This window comes from Planococcus citri, chromosome 4, assembly GCF_950023065.1.
Source record: "Planococcus citri chromosome 4, ihPlaCitr1.1, whole genome shotgun sequence".
Classification (NCBI taxonomy): Eukaryota; Metazoa; Arthropoda; class Insecta; order Hemiptera; family Pseudococcidae; genus Planococcus; species Planococcus citri.
In genome coordinates, this window is record NC_088680.1 from 28,245,464 (window position 1) to 28,265,610 (window position 20,147).

At 30.7% G+C, this 20,147-nt stretch overlaps 4 protein-coding genes across 9 annotated transcripts in view; 2 read left to right on the plus strand and 2 right to left on the minus strand.

Moving 5' to 3' along the window:
* Positions 1–825: 825 nt before the first annotated feature.
* Positions 826–5,075, minus strand: Rab27 (RAS oncogene family member Rab27). Of its 4 annotated transcripts, none has more exons than XM_065359587.1 (6): positions 4,975–5,075; positions 2,947–3,099; positions 2,802–2,869; positions 2,526–2,640; positions 2,100–2,212; positions 826–2,019 (listed from the first exon to the last, which is right to left on the minus strand). In XM_065359587.1, exons 1-6 carry the CDS (start codon positions 4,987–4,989, stop codon positions 1,833–1,835), a joined length of 651 nt encoding a protein of 216 aa, XP_065215659.1. In that variant the 5' UTR covers positions 4,990–5,075; the 3' UTR covers positions 826–1,832. The 4 variants fall into 4 exon arrangements, with proteins under 4 accessions (XP_065215659.1, XP_065215662.1, XP_065215661.1 ...); XM_065359590.1 differs by lacking the exon at positions 4,975–5,075 and adding an exon at positions 4,803–4,898; XM_065359589.1 differs by lacking the exon at positions 4,975–5,075 and adding an exon at positions 3,180–3,643 and having other exon boundaries at positions 2,947–3,122.
* Pfdn5 (prefoldin 5) lies at positions 4,156–5,263 on the plus strand. Its single transcript, XM_065359591.1, has 5 exons — positions 4,156–4,376; positions 4,458–4,592; positions 4,679–4,753; positions 4,822–4,927; positions 5,017–5,263. The coding sequence occupies exons 1-5, from the start codon at positions 4,278–4,280 to the stop codon at positions 5,085–5,087; spliced, it is 486 nt and encodes a 161-aa protein (XP_065215663.1). The 5' UTR covers positions 4,156–4,277; the 3' UTR covers positions 5,088–5,263.
* A 2,531-nt stretch (positions 5,264–7,794) lies between these two features.
* Positions 7,795–8,425, minus strand: LOC135845142 (ornithine decarboxylase antizyme 1-like). The gene is made up of 3 exons (XM_065363605.1): positions 8,271–8,425; positions 7,960–8,218; positions 7,795–7,911 (listed from the first exon to the last, which is right to left on the minus strand). Exons 1-3 carry the CDS (start codon positions 8,423–8,425, stop codon positions 7,795–7,797), a joined length of 531 nt encoding a protein of 176 aa, XP_065219677.1.
* Positions 8,426–11,152: 2,727 nt separating this feature from the next.
* The window catches only part of LOC135845942 (adenomatous polyposis coli protein-like), a 28,663-nt gene continuing 19,668 nt past the window's right edge, over positions 11,153–20,147 (plus strand). For 2 of the 3 annotated variants that reach the window (XM_065364833.1, XM_065364835.1), the window contains exons 1-2: positions 11,153–11,416; positions 12,145–12,196. In XM_065364833.1, coding sequence (XP_065220905.1) covers positions 12,170–12,196 — 27 coding nt within the window. In that variant the 5' untranslated portion in view covers positions 11,153–11,416; positions 12,145–12,169. Of the gene's footprint in view, positions 11,417–12,144; positions 12,197–17,119; positions 17,260–20,147 lie in introns of those variants that run through there. The other variant, XM_065364836.1, reaches the window with a different exon arrangement.

Consider the following 20,147-nt stretch of genomic DNA (forward strand, 5'->3'; position numbering starts at 1 on the left):
AACGTATTGCTCCATTTGTTAAATTCCTGAAAAAAATGCGAAATTTCAATTAAAATTTGATTTGGAAAAATAAAAGAATTCAAAGATTTTTAAGAGCCTATCCAATTCATTAGCACACTAGGTACCTAATCAAGATTTTTAACATGATGAAATAATAAGTTTTCATTTCTAATAACCTCAGCCCTTGAAGAATCTATGGATTCTCAACTACCCTATGGGTATCATCATCGAGTCGTATAACCGCTCGTGGTGGTATGGGTATAGGTACCTTCAAATCGTCAAGTTTCTCGACTTGACTAGGTATAAGTTGAGTACCAACTTAGCTACTTACCTAGACCTACCTACTCTTACAGTCGGCACTCTTTAGTTCAACGATCCATAAAATAATTCTGATTATTTCGAACTTCAAGAAGTTGACTATCTCACCAACACCTAGCAAAACTCATTTTAAATCAACAGTAGGTATTTATCAGAAAACCCACATAATTTTCGAATACGCTACTTATTTTATCACTAAAACCAAAGCGAATTACATAATAGGTCCGATACGAAGCACAAATCTACTACCTCAGTAACCTTACGCGTACCTCTTAATGGAATATAATATTTTAGCATTAAAATGAACATTTAATATGTTTCATCACGTATAGTGGAAAGTTTCCATGTTTCGAAAATTAATCAGATTAAAATAAAACTTTAAAACAATCGTTTCATCCGGGCTATTTCCGCAACTAAATTTGAAATTTACATTTCTCGCTTCGTTCGCGTTGATACATCGCCTATTTCAGCACTATACAAATAGTAAGTAATAATAAAAACACCGAGTTTCGAGAAAACTAGAAATTCAAACAGTTTATTAACAAAGAAACATCGAAAACAAATAAACAATACAAAATATTGACAAGAATAGTAGTAACAAGTCCATCAGACATTAAAAACATCCGATAATTGCAGGAGTAGATTGAAGACACGAAGAAAAAGAAAGAACATCAATAGCAGAAATAATTCAATCAACAAATCCAAAGCAACGGTTATTTTACTCGTAAATAGTACTTTCTTTTCAGGAACCTTTTGATTTCTAAGTCTTAAAATATTAAGATATCTAACACGGTGGTAACTAAAACAACAAATAACATTATTTCACAAAAGATATGATATAGCGAATTATTAAACAACATTTATTAACAAGAGAAAAAAATGAGCTTTTTAAAACTTTCACAGCTTTTTTATTGTAAAATTTTCTGTTGAAGAAAAACTTTTCATGAAAATAATTCCAGCCCAAGTTACGATTACAATTTAAAAAATGAAAGTTGCCATTCAATGCTAATTTTTAAACATGTAAAATTATAAACAATAAGCGAAAGCTATAACATACTCTTATTATATATTAGTGCCCTGCCATGTAATTGGAATTGAAAAAAATACAGTATTAAGAAAAAAACATTAAATGCACGACGGAAAATAAATAATGAGAAATATAAATAAAGTACACGAATGAAGGCAGTATTTCAATGCAAATTGCAAAATGACACAATGACCAGAATTCTATCGATTTCCAAGTGAATGAACGAATATGCAGGTAAATGGTACAATTCAATGCATGCTTAATTACTATTTTTATTACCTGTACAGGTAAAGCAATAATAAGCAACGGATAACAAACTGAATAGGCCAAATATCGCGTCTTCCATTTGTTCCACAAATGTTTTAAATAAAAATAAAATAATTAAAAAGATATGAACTGATGAAAATTGAACAGAAAGATGATAGCTAATCGAAATTAAACCTTCGAAAGAGTACCACAGAAGAGAAACTGGAAGTTTGTGAGAGAATTAACAATGACATTTGCTCGATTTATTTTGAGTTTCTTCTTCGAGATGTTGAACTTGCTTTTTATTATTCATTTTCAACGTCCTGTCTGTATCTACTTCCATTCGCACCATAACCATGTCTAATAACATGTCGATAGCCCGATTTATATTCTGACCTGTCGCTGCAGATGTTTCTAAATACGGTAATCTGAAAAAAATTCGAATCTCCGAATGAAAAATTTTACCTACTTGAAAAAAAGGGGGGAAATTGTTTTAAAATGAACTAACCCATAATATTCTGCGACTTCTTTGGCCTTTTCTTCGCTGACGACTCGTTTTTCTTCCAAATCCACTTTATTTCCACACAATACTATATCAGGATCTTCGCAATATGCATGCGCCTATAATCATTCATTCAGGTATTAAAAAAAGATCCCATTATCGTACATTTATTCTGCGATGTAAATGGATTTTTTTTGTGTAATTCAAATGATATGATTGTTAATTTTTACAGCAGTTTGATACAAGTAGAAGCAATAAAATTTTATATTATGAACATCTGTCACAAGTGTGATGTATTACGTACACCAAAACCTACTTATTCAAATACTGTCCTACAATACTACACAAAAATGAATTTACATAGCATAGATAATAATATCAATAGCGAATTATTTTACAACGTACATATGTTAATGTTGTAATAAAGCCTACCTTCAATTGAAAAAGCCAGTTTCTAACATCCAGAAATGATTCTTCGTTTGTTAAATCAAACAGAAGAATAAACCCCATAGCGTCCCGATAGAAGCTAGTAGTTAAACTACGAAATCTACCAATATACAAGCAGTTAATGTACTAAACAAGCACGGTTATAGTATATTCGTATCTAAACTATCTGTTAATTGATATTGTGTTAGTGTATGTTACATAATATGTATACAATTTAAATTAGGTGTACGTGGAAGTGGAAATGAAAAAAATAACGTTTACCTTTCTTGACCAGCTGTATCCCAAATTTGTAAATGTATTCGGTGGCTTCTTCCTTGGCTTTTGTAAATCTACAGGACAGTAAATTAGCAAGGATGTACATATGAAGAAATAGGCAAAAAATAAAACCAGAGAAACGTAATCATACTAGTCGTTTTTCTTTAAAATCTATTCCCACGGTTGATATAAACTTGGTGGTGAATTTTCCATCGGTATATTGATATAAAAAACTAGTTTTACCGACTCCAGAATCTCCTAAGGTGAGAAATTTGATGAGATAGTCGTACTCCATACCTAATTCCTGCAATGAAGAAAATAAAAGCTCTATTTAACACGTAGCAAGTAATATGACAGATTAGAAGGATACGAGATGATACTTACGTGGAAGTTATATAATCATGAAATATTGATTTATAGAACACAGACTTGGGCGAATTTTAAAATTATAGTGAACGTTATTGCTAATATTGAAGGATTTAGAAATTGAATGATAAAAATTTTGTAAATAAACGCCAAGATAGTGATAAGTAAAATCTGACAGGTTTGGTTGCGCAGGAATATGTATATTTCTTGCAAACGTAATGAATGTACAACGTTGTTTTAAATTTTAAAGATTCCAATTTCCATTGTGAGTATGGCGAGAGATTAATGAAGTAAAGTGTGTTTCATTTTAAATTCGGGTAGAATAAAGAAGATTGAGTAAATAAAAGTTGATATCCATTTCAAATTGATTTTATGGCTGCTTTAGAAAATGTCAAAATATTTTAGGAATATTATTTTCAGATTCGTAATCGTATAGCTGTCAGGAGAAAAAATCAGTTCAATACTTAAAAAACTGAAAAGAACAGCCTTTACTTGAGGAGCTTGGTGACAAAGTTAGACAAACGCCACGGAGGGCGCATACGGAAAGGGACCTAACGACCAAAAAAAAAAAAGTTCTCCGAAATTGTTGTAGGAACCCTTTACAGAGTTCCTACAACAATTTCGGAGAACTTTTTTTTTTTTTTTTTTTGGTCGTTAGGTCCCTTTCCGTATGCGCCCTCCGTGGCGTTTGTCTAACTTTGTTACCAAGCTCCTCACTTTCAAATTTATTCAAGGATTCAAAATGCATAACCGAGTACTGAAGAAAATGTGAACGGTTGATTTAAAAATATTATTAATCAGAAATCTGAATTAATTTTTATGATTTTATTTTTTTTAATTTTTGGAAAAAAATTTAAAAATGAAAAATTTGGCGCGCTTGCGTCATTTCACCTTCGAGACTTCAACCAATAGAATGCCGTAATTCAGAAAAAGGTTGGCAGACTTGCATAACTAAAAAGTAAAAAAACAAGATTTTTACAATCTGTCAAAAGTTTTGGCTACACTGAATCTAAATCTATCACAATTTTTACCATGTTGTTTTTTTCGTGAATTTTTCTATAATTTTGTAAAAATATTAATATTCTATGATTAACTAGAAGCAATTAAATTTCAAAAATGGAAAAAGCTGCGCCTGCCGGTCCGAAGATAGTAGAAATCGATCTACACAAACTAACGTTACCAGAATTGTCACACCAAAAGCAACAGTTTGACCAGGTTTTTAGTAACTTTTTAAGTAAGAATCGTGTTTCATTTAAATAATATTCAACTAATTATATTTTGTATAATCTGCCGTAGGAGTTATCTTACTTACAAGATTCCATACACACGTTGAAAGTCATTCAAAGTAAATTTCAAGAATCGAGGAAAAGTGTGGAAAAAGCTCAGAAATATTCTGCCGGACAAAAATTGCTAGTTCCTCTGACCGGATCTGTATCCTTTTCTTATACGTTCGAGGAATGGTATTTTATTCAATTTATAATCATTTTTAAGTACATTTTTCCTTAATATATCGATAGATGTACGTCGATGGTGAAATCGCCGAAACAGATTCGTTTATTATTAATGTTGGAACTGGATATTATATTCGCAAGGTAAAATGAGTTACTTCATACAGAACGATTCAACGATAGAAATACTTACTTAGTTTCTCTTTTTATAGAACGCCGAAGGTGCGAAAGACTATTTCCAACGTAGGCTTACATATCTTATTCAGCAAATAGAAACTTTACAAGCTCTAGGCAACGAAAAGAGTAGAATAAAAGATGGTAATTTTACTCAAGTTCACGTATTATATTCTATATCTTGTACTTACCTTAATATTCTTCATTCTAACGTGTGATTTTCGTTTATACAGCCATCGTAGGAGTAATGCAAACCAAAATTCAAGCCTTAGCTCAGCAAGCTAAAGCGAAAGAAGAATCATAATCCTGTACTAAATTAACCTTATAAGTTTATTGTACATATTCTTAACTATTTATCAGCTTTGTAATACTGTTTCTTTTTTTATGCATCTCATTGTACTTATAGAAATCCGGAAATTAATACACAACTGATGTGATTGTTGATAATATTTAATATAATTTTTATATTCCTTACAGTGATATTTGAACGAACTCATCTTTTGACTCGAGCGTCGTTGTGTTGAATGAATTTATGCAAGCGTTTATTTTAAAGCTTCGACACGTAATTGTTTTTTTAAATACATGTTACAAATAGAAATTTTATATTTCAAACATGCAACTATTCATTATTCTCTTATAGCTTAGTTGACCATGAACTTCGTTTAGAAATCGAGCATACTTCAACCCTTTCATCGCTTTATAAGCAAAAATAACATAATAACGATGTTTTCAAATACAGTGGTATGCTTAGTCAGCGGAATGCATTGATGGTAAATTTTATCATGATAATGACAATGTCAGTTGATAGCATGTTTCCGTTTATTTGTGTTTATATACCTCGTTATGAGAATCTTTTTAAAACGTAATATCAAATTTATACGAAGAGCACTCCGGAAGTCACAATTTCAACGAATGAGTTTTTTTTTTATTACGTAGGTAGAGATACTGAATTGCAAAAGCTTGAATTCTTTCACCTTGGTTAGCAAAGACATCACAATTAATTTTCAACGGTTTTAAAACTTTATCGAATCATAATTACCTACTCGTTTAATGGATTATCTATAATTACCATGAAAATCGAATAACAAGCATCGTGATTTCGACCAACTTACCCGTTAATAATGATTTACTCCAATCCCATTAGCGAAACATGAACTTTGAATTTGTTTATCATCATTTGATACCTAGACCTACCTTTCCTACAAATAATCACATTACGGAATTAAGCTGACGTACTGACTATCGACCTCTAAATATTCAAAAAAATTATGACGTTTTCTTTTCATAGATGAGTGAAATCGAATAGGTATTTACGTAGAAGACCACATGTTTCAACGTTTTCAAATGTGGGAAAAAAAGAAGGTCATAAATTTTCAAAGGAAATGCATCATTGGATGTTTACATTACGCAGTAGGTTCACATTTCTCTGAACTAATTCAACCAAGCAAGTAAAATTTAAACTCTCAATAAATAAATGAACACATTCAGAGTTTATCAATATCCTGAGAAATCTAATCAGCACGTGGAAAAATGCTGCGAACGAAATACAGCGGAAACATTTACATAGGAATTACACGATTTATCTCGAACTGAAAAAAACTGTCGAGCTTTCGTTGACATGAATATATGAAACAGAATCAACAGCACGAATTCATTTTTCATGGTTGCTATCTTAAAATGGAAAAAAACTTTCACAAATGAGCTAGATAAATCTCATTTAGAAAACAATCGACGTTACGTTCGAATGAGGTATTTTTAAAACCCTAATGACTAAACTATTTATAAATTTTTCCAATCAATTGTAGGTACATCTGGGAGTAAGATGAACGTGTAATCGAATTCGTTATGACAAACTTGGCTGATTTTTTCTAGTTTGACTTTGATATGCATAGAAATGAATTCATTTTAAAATACGTAACGTCGTTATTTTTTTTTCTTTTTCAACTTACAAGTTAAGTTATGTATTTAGTCACACTCCATTCTTTAAAATCAAGTCATAATCTACAAACGACCTTCGTAACATGCCAAAGAAAAAGTTTCATTTTCCACACCAAAACATTGAAAAAACAAACTACCTAGTAAATAAATTAAAAACAAAAATATTGATTTTCTTTTAATAGACTGAGAAGATAATTTACCATTGAATATACGCAGTTTGTCGTGTGCTTTTCTTATCTGTTATCTACGTTAAATTTTCCATTATTTAATTACTACAATGACGCAATTAATCAGACTTAAAATTATGAGAATTCGTACTCGAGTAAAGTAATTGTTGAACCCGAATGCTACTTGCGAGTTCAAGAAACAGATGTGTTGGCAAAATTCGAGTAAATTATCGAGATAAATCATGGTAATACGCACGGTAAACGTGTGTACGTGCTATTTAACTAGATAACGATGGGAAACCGATCACTCATGAAGCTATCTGTAATCTCTAATCAGACGATAGGTCAAATCAAAATTTCTGTAAAAAAAAAAAAATGAAAAAAATAATTAACGAAACGACGATGATTCTTTTTTGTACTTTCGCGTGAGCTATGAAGTGCCACGCTGTACTGACTGTACGCAATATTAATTTGGATAATGATTGCGTAATATAACTTGAAAAGAAAATTGATTCAATCGCCCAGCACAAAATTACGTTGTAAAGTATAAGGTTACGCAAACGAACGAATACGATAGGGAACCTGGTATTAAAAATTCTATAAGATCTCTGTAAAATAAGAAACAAAAACATGAGGTTAAATTTTAATAAACGAATAGGTATTGTTAAACTTTTTATTAATAGTAAAAGTAGTCATATAATATGCCGATAATAAAAAGTACTAATAATCGACTAATTTGTGAATTCCTTCCAAAAAAAAAAAAAATCAACTGCTTATACATATAGTAATAATCATAACACTAACGATAAACTTAGATACTTAGAAATTAAAAAAGCGAGCGATTATATTAGAAAAAAAAAAGAAAAGAGAAAAAAAATGAATCGACGAACAACGGAAGGAATAATATTATGTGATACAGTAAGCCATATATATATTACAAGTGTCGGACGAGGCTTGAGGAATTAGTTTATGCCCTGGAGGTATGATGGCAAATCCGATGTACATAAATGTGCGTACCAACAGCTGACGAATGGGATTATTTTTTGCGAAACATACGACAATGTAATTTACCTTTAGAACGTCTTCAGCATACTCCATGATACCGAGAAATCCCATCTTCGAAATAGCTGGATTGCTGGCATCGATACGTATGTAGAGCTTTTGTTGGAACAAGATCGATTCCCATGTTACTTCGGAGTCTCGTGTTATCTGCAGCTTGAACGTGATCTGTACAGCACATCTATTGCCTGCTCGAATGATTTCTTCGATATTGACATTTTCACCCTTTTCAGAGAGTAAAACTAATCCCCCATTAATGCCGCTGTCCTCCCTGATTACACATGCGACATGGGGAGCATCAGGAGCACCACAGAGGCCCCAACGCGGGCAAAGTGATGTAGTAATGAGGCACCTGTTGTTCGAAACATTCAGGAGTTAAGAGATCCGGAACATCTCTGAAGAAAGCAGCGTCGTTTTTAAAACTTTCGGAAATTAAAATGGAGTTACTACTAAAGTTATTACTCATTTTACTACACATTATGATATATTTGTGAACAGCGAATGTTTATAAATTTTCACGCAATAAAAACTCATCAAACTATTGAGAGCTCACGGGTTGCAAGAATTGACAGATAACGCGCACAATTAGCTTCGAAATACTTCAATTTTACACCGAGAACAGCACAAGAGAACTAGCTTCCAACTAACTAATAAAACTTTTCCCAACAGCTTATCACCAATATGTCAAAGTCCACTTCATAACTACGTAGAGCTCGCTCATTATTCTAGTTTCTTCCATTATTCAAGATTTTTCGAATCAGTGCTGCCAAGTGAGAGAATTTATTTTAGCGTAAAATTGATTGATTTTGATTGAATACGATTCTCTTCGGCGATAATAACATTATTCAATATTATAATATTTTATTTAGAACAATTATAAATATCTATTCTTGAGAATAGACTGCAATTTTCACAATTAATATACAAAACTGAATGTTTACAATTTTTCAAATACTATATTTTCTCAACTATAACCTACACTGAGTGCTTTTATCAATGTCATGACATTTTTCCATTGATTTTTTACCAAAATAAAATTTTCCATTGAATATGAAATGAATTATCCCAAAATAAATAAATTGCACGTAGAAGACGACAAATTGATTTTTATTCAAAAAAATTGTCAAAATTTTGGAGAATATTTTGATTTTGAATTCTTTTATATGAAGACGAAGACGACTGACCGACTGAGTGTAATTTCATGAATATTATCAAAAATCAAAAATAAATAATAGGAATAGGACGGGTATTGAACTGTTGAATATTTCAAATACTCAATTATTGGTTCATTTTTGAATTTTTTGAGCAGCAGCAGGGGCCTCGGGCCTAGCTGAAATGATTTTCAATTTTCATTTTTGATTTTTTGGTAAAGTTGTTGATTTTGGCCAGTCTCTGGGTTTTTTGAACATGAATATCTATTGGTTTTTTGGTTTCATTTTCATTTCAGTTCTCTGATTTTTTTTTAAAATTTCATTCTCGTTTTAAACATCTGATCTTGAAAACAATTTTCAACTTTTGAACTTAATTTTTGCTAAATGGTTGTTTTTACTTTTTTGGTGATTTACACATTTACAGCTTTTTCTAATCGTAATGGATCTACCTACGTTACGTTACGTTTAGTATTTAGTTTAGAGCCTATAGAAAATTCAAAAAAATTCCAATGATATTGTACGCAAACGCAACTTTTTTTTACTAAATTTTAGTGGAACAGTGGAACTTTCATTACTTCACCCTTCTTTTGACTCTTCGTTTATCTGCACTTCTGCAGTAATTTAAAATTTATTCTAACGGGTAAATGTTTGACATCTTTTGCAATCAGCGCGAGATGATGGCTTGTGTTTTTCTTTTTATGGCGCAAAAATGAATTTTGAAACCATTACCTGAACCCGTAACCAAAAACGTTCGGATATGGAACACTACTTTTCGATGGTTTTTTACGAATTAAGTCGTTTTACATCTTGATAGCGATGATAATGAATTTTTTAGTGAACATAAAGGAATAAATAAACATTTAATTTCAATTTCACATCATTTTAATGAAGTAAAAATGCAAATTAGAAAACCATTTTGGACGTTTAGTTATTTGTACCAGTGCTACTTTTTGCCAAAATATTGAAAAATGTTTAGTTTTTTTATTTTTTGATGAATTTTTTGCTGCTTATTTTTTTTTCATTTTAATATTTTTCTTTAATTGATTGGGAAATATTTCAGCATAAAGAATTGAATAACGAAAAAGACAAAAACTTATTATGCATTAATTCTATTGCATTTTTAAAGTTTTAAAATTATTGCCAATAGGTACATATTATACTTCCGTATTTTCGTATAAACAGAGAAAACCCGAGCGTAAATGTTGATTCAAAACAATACATCGAACAATGAATGAAAACTAAGTCAATTAATTGAATCAAATCTTTGGGTTGTATTACTGTCGATGTAAATTTAATTATGAACAGGTTCATTCTTTGTTTTGAAAAAGTGTTTGCTTAACACCTACTAATGTGATTTCTTTCTTATTTTACTTTACTCAAGTTAAATGATTCCTGAATTTAATAATTCAGATATATACCTTCCAAAAATTCTTAATAATGTTATCCATTCATAAAATAAATCCCATAACAAATTATCAATTGAAATATTGACTTTTACACTGTAATACGGAATAGGTTTAGTTATAAATGATTCGTGAAATCAGCCGATGCACTCTTATAATAAACTTCTGACTTTTATCTACATACGTAGGTACTAGGTACAAATAAATGATTATGTTTCCATTTATAATTAAAAATGCAATAATTATCCCACTTCTGTAGTATTACTTTGTTATGTAAAGCATTCCACGGTTCACCAACCAATTTAAAACATCAAATTTCTTACGAATGAGTTACTTGAAACGTATTTACTCATAATATTTTCATTTTCTATCCATCGCAATAAGATAATTTTACCATTGGTGATGGAAAAAAATGTAAAAGCTTAAAAGTACCCATAATGAGTGAGAGGTGGATGATTCGATGTCACGTATAAATAAATCGGAAATCCCTTCTTTTTATTCAATTTTTTATCTGAGGATGAGCCAAAATGTTCGAAATTAATTTTCAACAAAAAAAAAAAACACTCAAAAATTGTCTTTTTTCATTAATACTTTTTATTTTGAAAACATGGTCACACTGATTAGATAATAACAAAAGATCGAGAAACACTGAATAAAATAACAGGAAGGATTATAAACCTGCGGAGGTGTATTGTGATAAATTAATTCTTGTTGTGATCTTCATTTGTGAATCTTATGTGACTGAATTACCTTATTTAATTAGCTTAATATTTATTTGAAATTGTATTTTTTTAAATTACTGGTGTAGTCGTAGTACTGTGCTTTATAATGTGTCTTCAAAATCCATCGAAAGTTGTGTCCATCTACGATAGTCTGAGATCATAAAGCTGTTCAATGATCATTATTTCTTAAAAAGTACGTATATTTTTACTCCAACGTGCCGATTCAATTAGAATATTGGTCTGAAAGTATTCATTTGTTTACGTAGAATTAATCCTTATTAAATTATTTTTCAACTTATTTACATACTCACCTTATCACTTACATGGGTCGTTCACAGATAACCATCTTAATATTTCTATAGATTGTTTATTTCATCCGAACTGTAACTATATTGCCGGAATTTTCATATCTCCTTTAGATAAAAATGCTCATGCAGTTACAAATCATTTCAATTACGCGGAACTTTAATCTTTATCCTCTAGTACCATTTCCAGTGCTTTTTGAATTCAAATGCAACTCTATCTATTCCTCTTCATGTTATGTTGTTCACCTGAGAATAATATCCCATACTTCTAAGTTCCAATCTAGTGGTCATCAACCTTCATTTTGATGATTTTATTAACCATGACTGTGACCGATTACATACAAATGCTGGACCGAACAACATCGGTATTACGTATCATTATACTAAGAACCCACGATATACGAATTATGTTAATGATGGTACCTTATCTTGAAAATATTTTGTTAATAAACATCGTTCTTGTTTACTTAACATGAACCAGTTTCTTTCGGCATTTTTTCATTTTTAATAAACCGAAAGAAAGAACAAAAGAACGTGACGATCATGTTATTATAAATGTTACGATTGATAAAAAATTACACCGATTTAAAACTAATCATTTTTCGTTTATTTTCAGGTGCCAGAAGCTATAAAATTACAAGATGAATTCTCCTCAAAAAACCTCCTCGGTAAGTTAATTCTTTAGCTGAATACGAATTAAGTATAAATCAGAGTAAATAGACCGTTGAACTACTTATGACTAATTCATGAAACACGGAAGTCAATTTTGCGGCTTAACCTAGTATGCCTTTTATTATGTCTTTTATTCGTCCAAATCGACTGCATACAGCTGATGAATTTTTTATCATTGTGTTGGAGAATAATTGTGTCATAAAACATGGCTATTATCAAACAACTCTCGACCTTTACCCTTGAAAGGAAAAGAATACAAAACGGACTTTGTACATTATCACCCTAAAAAGATAAAGAGTTGGCTAGAATTTTACATCGTTTTGAGAAATACTCGTAGGATGGATAAGAACGACGCTAAAAGCTAACCTTTCAATGTTAGTGCAGTCCATTTCTTTACCTGTTTAACCTCGTGCCATAGTGTCGCATTTATATCATACAGGGTTCCTGTAAACACCCGTATTGATCTGAAGCAAATGTGCAAGGTGGGTCCCTATCTTTTCCACTCCCTTTTTTACCTCTTCCGTTATTAATGATATCGGATATATTTCCATCGTTCACTTTCAATAGTCGTTCGAAACGATATTGATAAAGATGCAAAGTTTGTTTGTAATCAAACAAACGAGTGGAATGTTTTGGCTGGAAATTTTTATGAGAAGTGTGCGAGTTTTCGAGGGGAGAAATAGAATGTTTACTATTCATTTGCTCTAGTGGAATTGTTGGTCCCTCTTTTACTTATTTTTACGTTCGATGCTTTTCTATGTAATCTACAAGCAGAAATAAAATTTTTATGATAGGTAGGGTATCATACTTATTTATTCTATCCCTTCTAATTTTCGGTACTAAGCTACAATTTCTATGGCTTTGGTGTGTATTTCATCCTTTGAGTTTGACTGTCCTGATACTTCACATACGTACTGGTATAGTACTGGGATAGATCCTTGAAATCGCACATCAGAAAACTCTCAGTTTCTGGAGGAGGAGAGGGAGGGGACACATAATGCCTCGAAAAAGAAAATTTTGAAATTTGATCAGTGGCTTTGTTCTCATTTAAATTGAAGACGATTTCTCTCACAATCAGTTCAATTCGGAGTGTTCCAAAAATCAAGAAAGTTTCACTCATTCTACGAATAAATATCATAAATGAAGGGCAATTTATTCGAGGCTTCCTTCGAACGAAATCGCAGTTTTCAAAATTGAATATTTTTCGTTCTGAATTTTCATTTCTTCTTCAAAAACTGAATAAATTGTATTTTTATTGATTGAAGATTGAACAATAACAGAATTTTGAACTGTGGATTTTTCATTTAAAAAATTGAAAATTTCAGGACTGCTTATAAAAAAAAATTGAAACTTAGTTAAATCATTTCAAAAAGAGTGAAAGTGTGTGTAATTTTACGAACATGATGATGAAAAAAAAATGCATCCGAAAGGAGTATAAATGCTTTTTTGATTGTTTAGGTAGGTTTTACCTTTCGAGAAATTCTGAAAATTTGTGTAAAGGTGGGGAAAACGTTAAGAAATATTGAAAGAAAGGATGAAATTTTCGTTAGTTGATAACTGCTGACGTGAGGGATATTTTTAAAATTTCAAAATCGATGTTAAAAGTCAAAAAAATTTATGAAAAAACGAAAAAATTGAATGAATTTGTGCTGAAAATTTTGACTTACCTAAATGACGAATTTTGGACTTCTCGACCAAAAAATCTCTTAGGTCGAAATGAAGAAATTATCTTGAATTTTGAGTCACCCAGCCTCCCCCCCCCCTCGCTCCTCTTTCTGGAGAATAGCAGAATTGTGATTAACATAATATGAATCGTACAGTTTTCTTTTACTTCTGAGAACATGAAGTTCAATAGAGATTTGATAAAAATCTGTTTTCTAGGGGAACCAGTCAAACAGGCCACAGGGCATGTTCTAAAATCGGTACAACCAAAATTTTATGAGCTGAAAGTTCATTTTTGAATTTTTGGGAATTTTTGAAAATTAAAAAATTTAAACTAGTTCTTCTTATCTGCTACAATTTTATGAAATAATGTATATTTTTTCAAATACAACGATTAGTGTAGGTAAAAAGTTTCTTCATTTCAACCCTCCAATTTAAAAATGGCATTTTTTGGGCCACTCTGGAGCCTCCAGCAGAGTTTCAGTTTCCTTACGAGATTTCAGATCGCTGTATGGAATTCAGAAATGAACTTCTGTACCGACGATCAGGTCACCACAAAATTCGAAGTGTGTTAGTTTAAAAGTGAATTTTCAACTATGCTGCAGTAATTTAAAATTTCTGGAAAAAATTGTAATTTTTTTTGATTTTTTTTCAGTTTTAAAAAATTCTTTACTTATAAAAAAAATGAACTTTGGTCTAAAATTTTGATTCTGTCTGGTTTGATTTCATTCTAATGAAAATGTTTTAGTGTTAAAAAGATTCCTTTGTAATTTGGATTCACTCACCTACTTATCTTACATTTTCTACTGACTCTGAGTACTTCTTGAAAATTGTCTAAAATTTCGAAAAAAATAAATGAAAATTATTAGAAATTACTTCGACCATTAAAAAAATGTATGAAAAATCAAATTTTAAATTAAATCTCAAAAGTGCAGCTAAAATCGTGAAAAATATTCAACAAATTGATAAATTTCATTTTTTTAAATGTTGAAAATGTTAGGGGCACCACAAAATTTGTAAGTCCATAATTTTTCCCAAACATCCAGAAAGAATTGATTTTTGCCTTATCTGTGAAAAAATGCCTCTTTTTGTTTGAAAATCGCCAAACAAAAGTCCTGGTTTTTGCCAAACTTGCTCATAAACTTCTTTTTTTTTTGCGAAACTGGCTCATGGGCTCAAGTCATCAAGTGTCAATTTTTTGAGAAAAAGTTGTCAAAAATATCAATTTATGGAAAAAAGTTGTCAAAAAAGATCAATTTTTTATGGGGGGGGGGGGGATGTCCAAAAGCGTCATGTTTTGGTAGCATTGTCATGAGGGCTCAATTTTTAAAAAAATTCTAGTTTCTTGTAAAAATTGTCAGAGAGTGTCAAGTTTTGGCAAGTTGCCATAAAGTTGTAATATTTCTTTGTCAAAATTTTCAGAAAGTTCCTAGTTTTTTTTTTATAAAATAATCAAAATAATTTTTTTTTTGCCAAAACATCCAAATATTATTGATTTTTGTCTTGCTTGACTAAAAGTCCTCTTTTTCTTCCAAAGTTTGCCAAACAAAAATCCTGTTTTTTGACAGAATTGCTTAAAAGCTTTTTTTGTCAAAGTTCATTTATTTCAGTTTTTATTGTCATTTTTGAAATTTTCTTTGGGGATACTACGTGACCTTGAAAAAAAGAAAATGCATAAAATATCACTGAAGTTTCTAAAAGTTGTAGAAATTAGGTAAAAATTGATTCGAATATTGAAAATCTTCATGAAAATTTGAAAAAATAAGTACGTATGGATAAAGTTGTGAACACTGTTGAAGTGTATGTGATGAGTCAAATCTTGAAGGGTAAGCCCAAGAGGATGCCAAATCTTCACCATCCACGATCCACGTCCTTAGAAACTAAAGAGATGATAAAGTGATCAACATTTGGCACCCCTGATCAAGATTTAGCTCTTTCTTTTGCCTTACGCTTAACCATTGCTTAAAATATCATCATTAACTTTTACAAATCAGTGATTTTTTTCTAAATCATTGAAATTAGAAAAAAAAACTTGCAACGTCTTTGTCAAGTTTTTGAAAAAAATTCTAAAAATTTATGTAAACTTCATGGAATAATAATCAATAATCATGCTGACGAATTTCATAAAAATTGTACATTAGTAAAAAGTTGATGAATTTTATTTTAGAGATGTTGAAAATGTTTTAATTTTATAAAAACTATTCAAAATATTTGCTGGAGAAGTCGATAGATTTTCCTAATTTCTGAAAATATTGATAAATTTTTGAAAATTGTCGAAATATTGTTACGATCCCCCCCCCTCCCACCACCATCAATCTGTGTTGCTTCCCTCTGCTCGCTTCTGAAAATAAAAATATGAAATGGACAAAATATTTTCATTTTTTTTTTTCAAAAGTGATTGTCTATAATTTGAGGTGGGCAAGAGGTTCCACTTCTCTTCGAATTTGTTTCGAAGATATTTTTTGGCGTAATAATGATGAAAGTACATAGGTATCCACCACCTACCTAGATTGAGTACATTTCCAACTTTCGTGTAGAATATCATTTCAACCTCATTGGCCCAATTATGACAAATGGAAATTTTCCAGTCTTTCATCATCCACGTGACCCATTAACCTTTACGTGAATATGAGAAATTTCAAAAAACACGATGCCTCCAGCATTCAACGTACAAAATCTTAATTTAAAAAATTGAAACAAATTAACCTATAATGTATACTCCTCCATTAATGAGTTTCAGCGTAAATGAATTTAACCCTGAAAAATCTTATTGTCATTCATAGCATAGTTTCACTAAGGTAAATAAACTTTGATGCCATTGCCATTAAAAAGACGTTATTTCTCGTTAAACGAAGTAAAACGAATCTTACTCGTAAATTATTACGTAAGATTTTTTTATTTTAAAAAATCACCGATCTCGATCGATTTATAAAAAGAATAGTTTTCAGAACTGTACGTGTGAAACTTGAAATGCATTTAAATGATTTCTACGAACTCGCACATACTTAATTATTATATCCGTGATTTATTGATTCTTGAAAATGAAGTATTTTGGATTGAAAAAAAAATACTTCTGCACTCTACTCTGAAACAATGTACAACTTTTCGAAAGTAATTGCTGGATGTAGGTTAAATCGTGTATGAAGAATTTTCAATTCATGAACTATTGTTATTATTTAATTTAGCGTCTAAGTGATTATACCTACTGTTAATCGTTCATTAACGACGCTGTGATTAATTAGTGTGACGGCTCGCGATGGTCACAGATTCTCTTTGAGCATTTCTAACTCAAATGTCGTGTATTATGTTATACCTACCTACGTGAGATCGTTCTCAGTGATTTTTGAAAATGTGTCGGTAAAGTAATTCTTTCTCATATGTTTCATTTTGATTTCGGGTATGTTCGATTCCGTTATTTTTTAATATTTATGATTTTGACCTTTTTTTTAAATACCTACTTTGCTCGCGTTTTTTTTTTCTCTTCCTTTTATACGTGAAAATGAGAGAAATCATATTACTCGTATTTTCGTGAATGTGATCAATTTATTGCCTTTATGCCAATTCGAACTGGTTTCCATGTGAGAGATATGCACGATATACTATACAAGATACATGTAAAGATGTGTAATTATTTATGCTTATTTGTTCGGTATATCAATGTGGTCGAATGATTTCCTCTCGCGGAACAGTTTGAGAGAGCGAATACCTTCCCTATACCGATGTACGTATTATTCATCGACGATGATGATGATGATGATGGCGGCTTGAAAAATAATTGGGCCTGTTGTCGTAGCACGTTCCATGAGCAAAAATTTAGCGTTTCGGAGAAGCGTACGAGTTGAGTGGTTTTTCTTTTCTTGTCGCAATGAGTCAGCTCCCTGAAGAAGTTATATATTTCAAGGATGATAAGTGTGTGATTAAAAAATATAGGGAAGAATAGTGTAACAGAAGTCGAAGTGTTTTGATTGCGTTTTGAAATTCAATTACAATTACGATTATTTATTTATATTGTTGAAGAGTGTTGGTATTTTGGTGAAAATGAAACATTTTCAATCAAATTGTGATGTATATTGAGTTAGTAATTAGTATGTACACATATGTAACTTATAACTTATTCAATATTCCTGTGAATTGAATGGTTCATCATTTTTACCTTCAGACTTCGTCGGAAAAAAATGACAAATTGAATATTGAATATGTAATTATTTTGCATGACTTTGAGAATTTAATTTAGTTTCTTTCAAAATGGAGGTATTTTTGGAAATTGGAGAACAAAAATATCTATTCTAATTCAAAGAGAGTATTGGATTTCATCTTTATTTGATTTTTCATGGACATTATGGACAGTGAATCTTGGAAAGAAGTGTAAGTAGAAGGATTTTGACCATATTCAACTCAGAAAAAATTTGGCTTTGAAGGTGCCCCTTGTAGGGAGATATGAATTCTAAAAGATGGGAAATTTGCTCCTATCCAACATGTTTTTGGAGAAATGGCCCAGTTCTAAAAAACATAAGAAGTTAAATTCGCGTTCTTATAATTGTGCACTGGAAAAAAATTGGAAAATTTCTCGAAAGAAACGATTTAAAATGACCTTTTGAAAACTGTTTCAAAAAACACGAGATCAGAGAATCAGAGAAATTGCTCGCGTATATTGTTCCTGAATGAATTCATAGAATCCAAAGAAAAAGAGCATACCTAACCTATGGATAAAATATGTGATTTGGCCCTATCCTCGGATTTTGAAACTTAGCAGACGTTGTTCCTTATGGCCCAAAATCCCTGCGATTGAATTTTCATATCTTCAGATCATCTCCCAATTCCTTCAAAAAGGGTGAAATTGCAATTTTATTAGTTGAGTATTTGACATACCTAGACCTACATGCGTCCACCTAGACCATTGTCATCAAAATCCAAGATCATTTTTAGAGTTCTACTGAGCTGTTGGAAATTTGCAGATTGCTTATAATTATTTAAGGGAAAATTCGTGTTTTGAAAAATACATTTTCTCAAAAATTTACAAATTTTCAACCGCAGTCATTCAAATTGAAAAATTTATGGTCGAGCTGAATACTTCAAGAAGTATTCTTTATAAAAAACGATTTGAAACACAGATCAACATTTTTCTTCTTTCATTGTGATCAAATTTTCCTTTTTTAACATCATGTAAAAAAATTTTTATGGTAATTGTTTTTAAATCAGCTGTTTTTTCTACGAAAAAAAAAGGAAACGAAATGGAAGGGGAAAATGATTTTTATCAGTCAAGTGAAATTATGACGTATTTTTGAGCTCTGCTGGTAGGAAATTTCTTGACCAAAAATTTTGTTCCTAATCATTTTTTTCGTGGGATACTTTGTTTGTCCAAGAAGAAAGGATTTTTATGGGAAAATGAATGTTACCAATTTTATGAAATCAACTTCTTGACTAGACGAAGGGGCCTATACTTAAAAAAAAGATGAATAAATAAATAAAGTTCTGAAATTTTTGGCCAATTTGCTTCAGAAGATGAAAGAACTTTTCAACTTGAAGCACGGATGCATAATTTCATTTCTTTTGATTTTATTTCTATTTTTTTTTTTTTTTTTTTTTTTCATGTCTTCACCCCTATCTTTAAAAATGACGCAACGAGGAACATTAATTTATGTTTCAATTCAGAGTGAAAAAAAAACTGAGCTTGTTAAATTTAAAAATGAATTCAAAAATTTGAATTTTCTTACACTTGAAGTACGTAGGTATATTAAGCTGGAAGTATGTAATCATTATCAAGATTCGAAGACTTCATTGGAAACTCTGGGTAATTTTCTCAAAAAATGCCCTTTGATAGCTTCAACTGCAGGAAAAATAAAAACAATTTTTTTATGAATTTTCCAATAAAAATTTGTTTCATTTGGTAGCATTCATCTAAAAAAATATTCCAAAATCCCAAAATTTTCGAATTTAACTTGGGTGAAGTATATTAAGATCAAAAATTACGAGTACGTAATGTTAAGTCAAATCTTGATGGTTTCTTCCAAAATAAGACTTGATTTCATGGAATTTCCAGAGGTTTCTCCAGAAAAATGCCTTTTTTTTATGCTGAAGCAGATTTGAATTTTTTATTACAGGAGAATAATGTTCCTATTAGATTGATGAATTTGAAATTTTTCAATTCAAAATTCAATTTTTGGGGTAAAAGTTTTTTCGGTTTTGGAATTTTTGATTATGTTTTATTTTCATTCTCATTTCGATTTCAATTGCTTGCTGAAAGATTACTTGTGGTAATTACAAATATTATTGGATTATATTTCT

Bases quoted from the DNA above. Each gene is read 5' to 3' on its own strand.
- Pfdn5 (XM_065359591.1), top strand. From the start codon at position 4,278: ATGGAAAAAGCTGCGCCTGCCGGTCCGAAGATAGTAGAAATCGATCTA. The intron at 4,754-4,821 runs GTAAAATGAGTT...CTCTTTTTATAG, and splicing joins CTGGATATTATATTCGCAAG to AACGCCGAAGGTGCGAAAGA. The intron at 4,928-5,016 runs GTAATTTTACTC...TCGTTTATACAG, and splicing joins AAAGAGTAGAATAAAAGATG to CCATCGTAGGAGTAATGCAA.
- Rab27 (XM_065359587.1), bottom strand. The intron at 2,870-2,946 runs GTATGATTACGT...ACTGTCCTGTAG, and splicing joins ATTTTAAAGAAAAACGACTA to ATTTACAAAAGCCAAGGAAG. The intron at 2,213-2,525 runs GTAGGCTTTATT...GAATGATTATAG, and splicing joins ACTGGCTTTTTCAATTGAAG to GCGCATGCATATTGCGAAGA.
- LOC135845142 (XM_065363605.1), bottom strand. From the start codon at position 8,425: ATGTGTAGTAAAATGAGTAATAACTTTAGTAGTAACTCCATTTTAATT. The intron at 8,219-8,270 runs GTTGGGGCCTCT...ATGTGTAATCAG, and splicing joins TACTACATCACTTTGCCCGC to GGAGGACAGCGGCATTAATG. The intron at 7,912-7,959 runs GTAAATTACATT...CCCATTCGTCAG, and splicing joins ATGCTGAAGACGTTCTAAAG to CTGTTGGTACGCACATTTAT.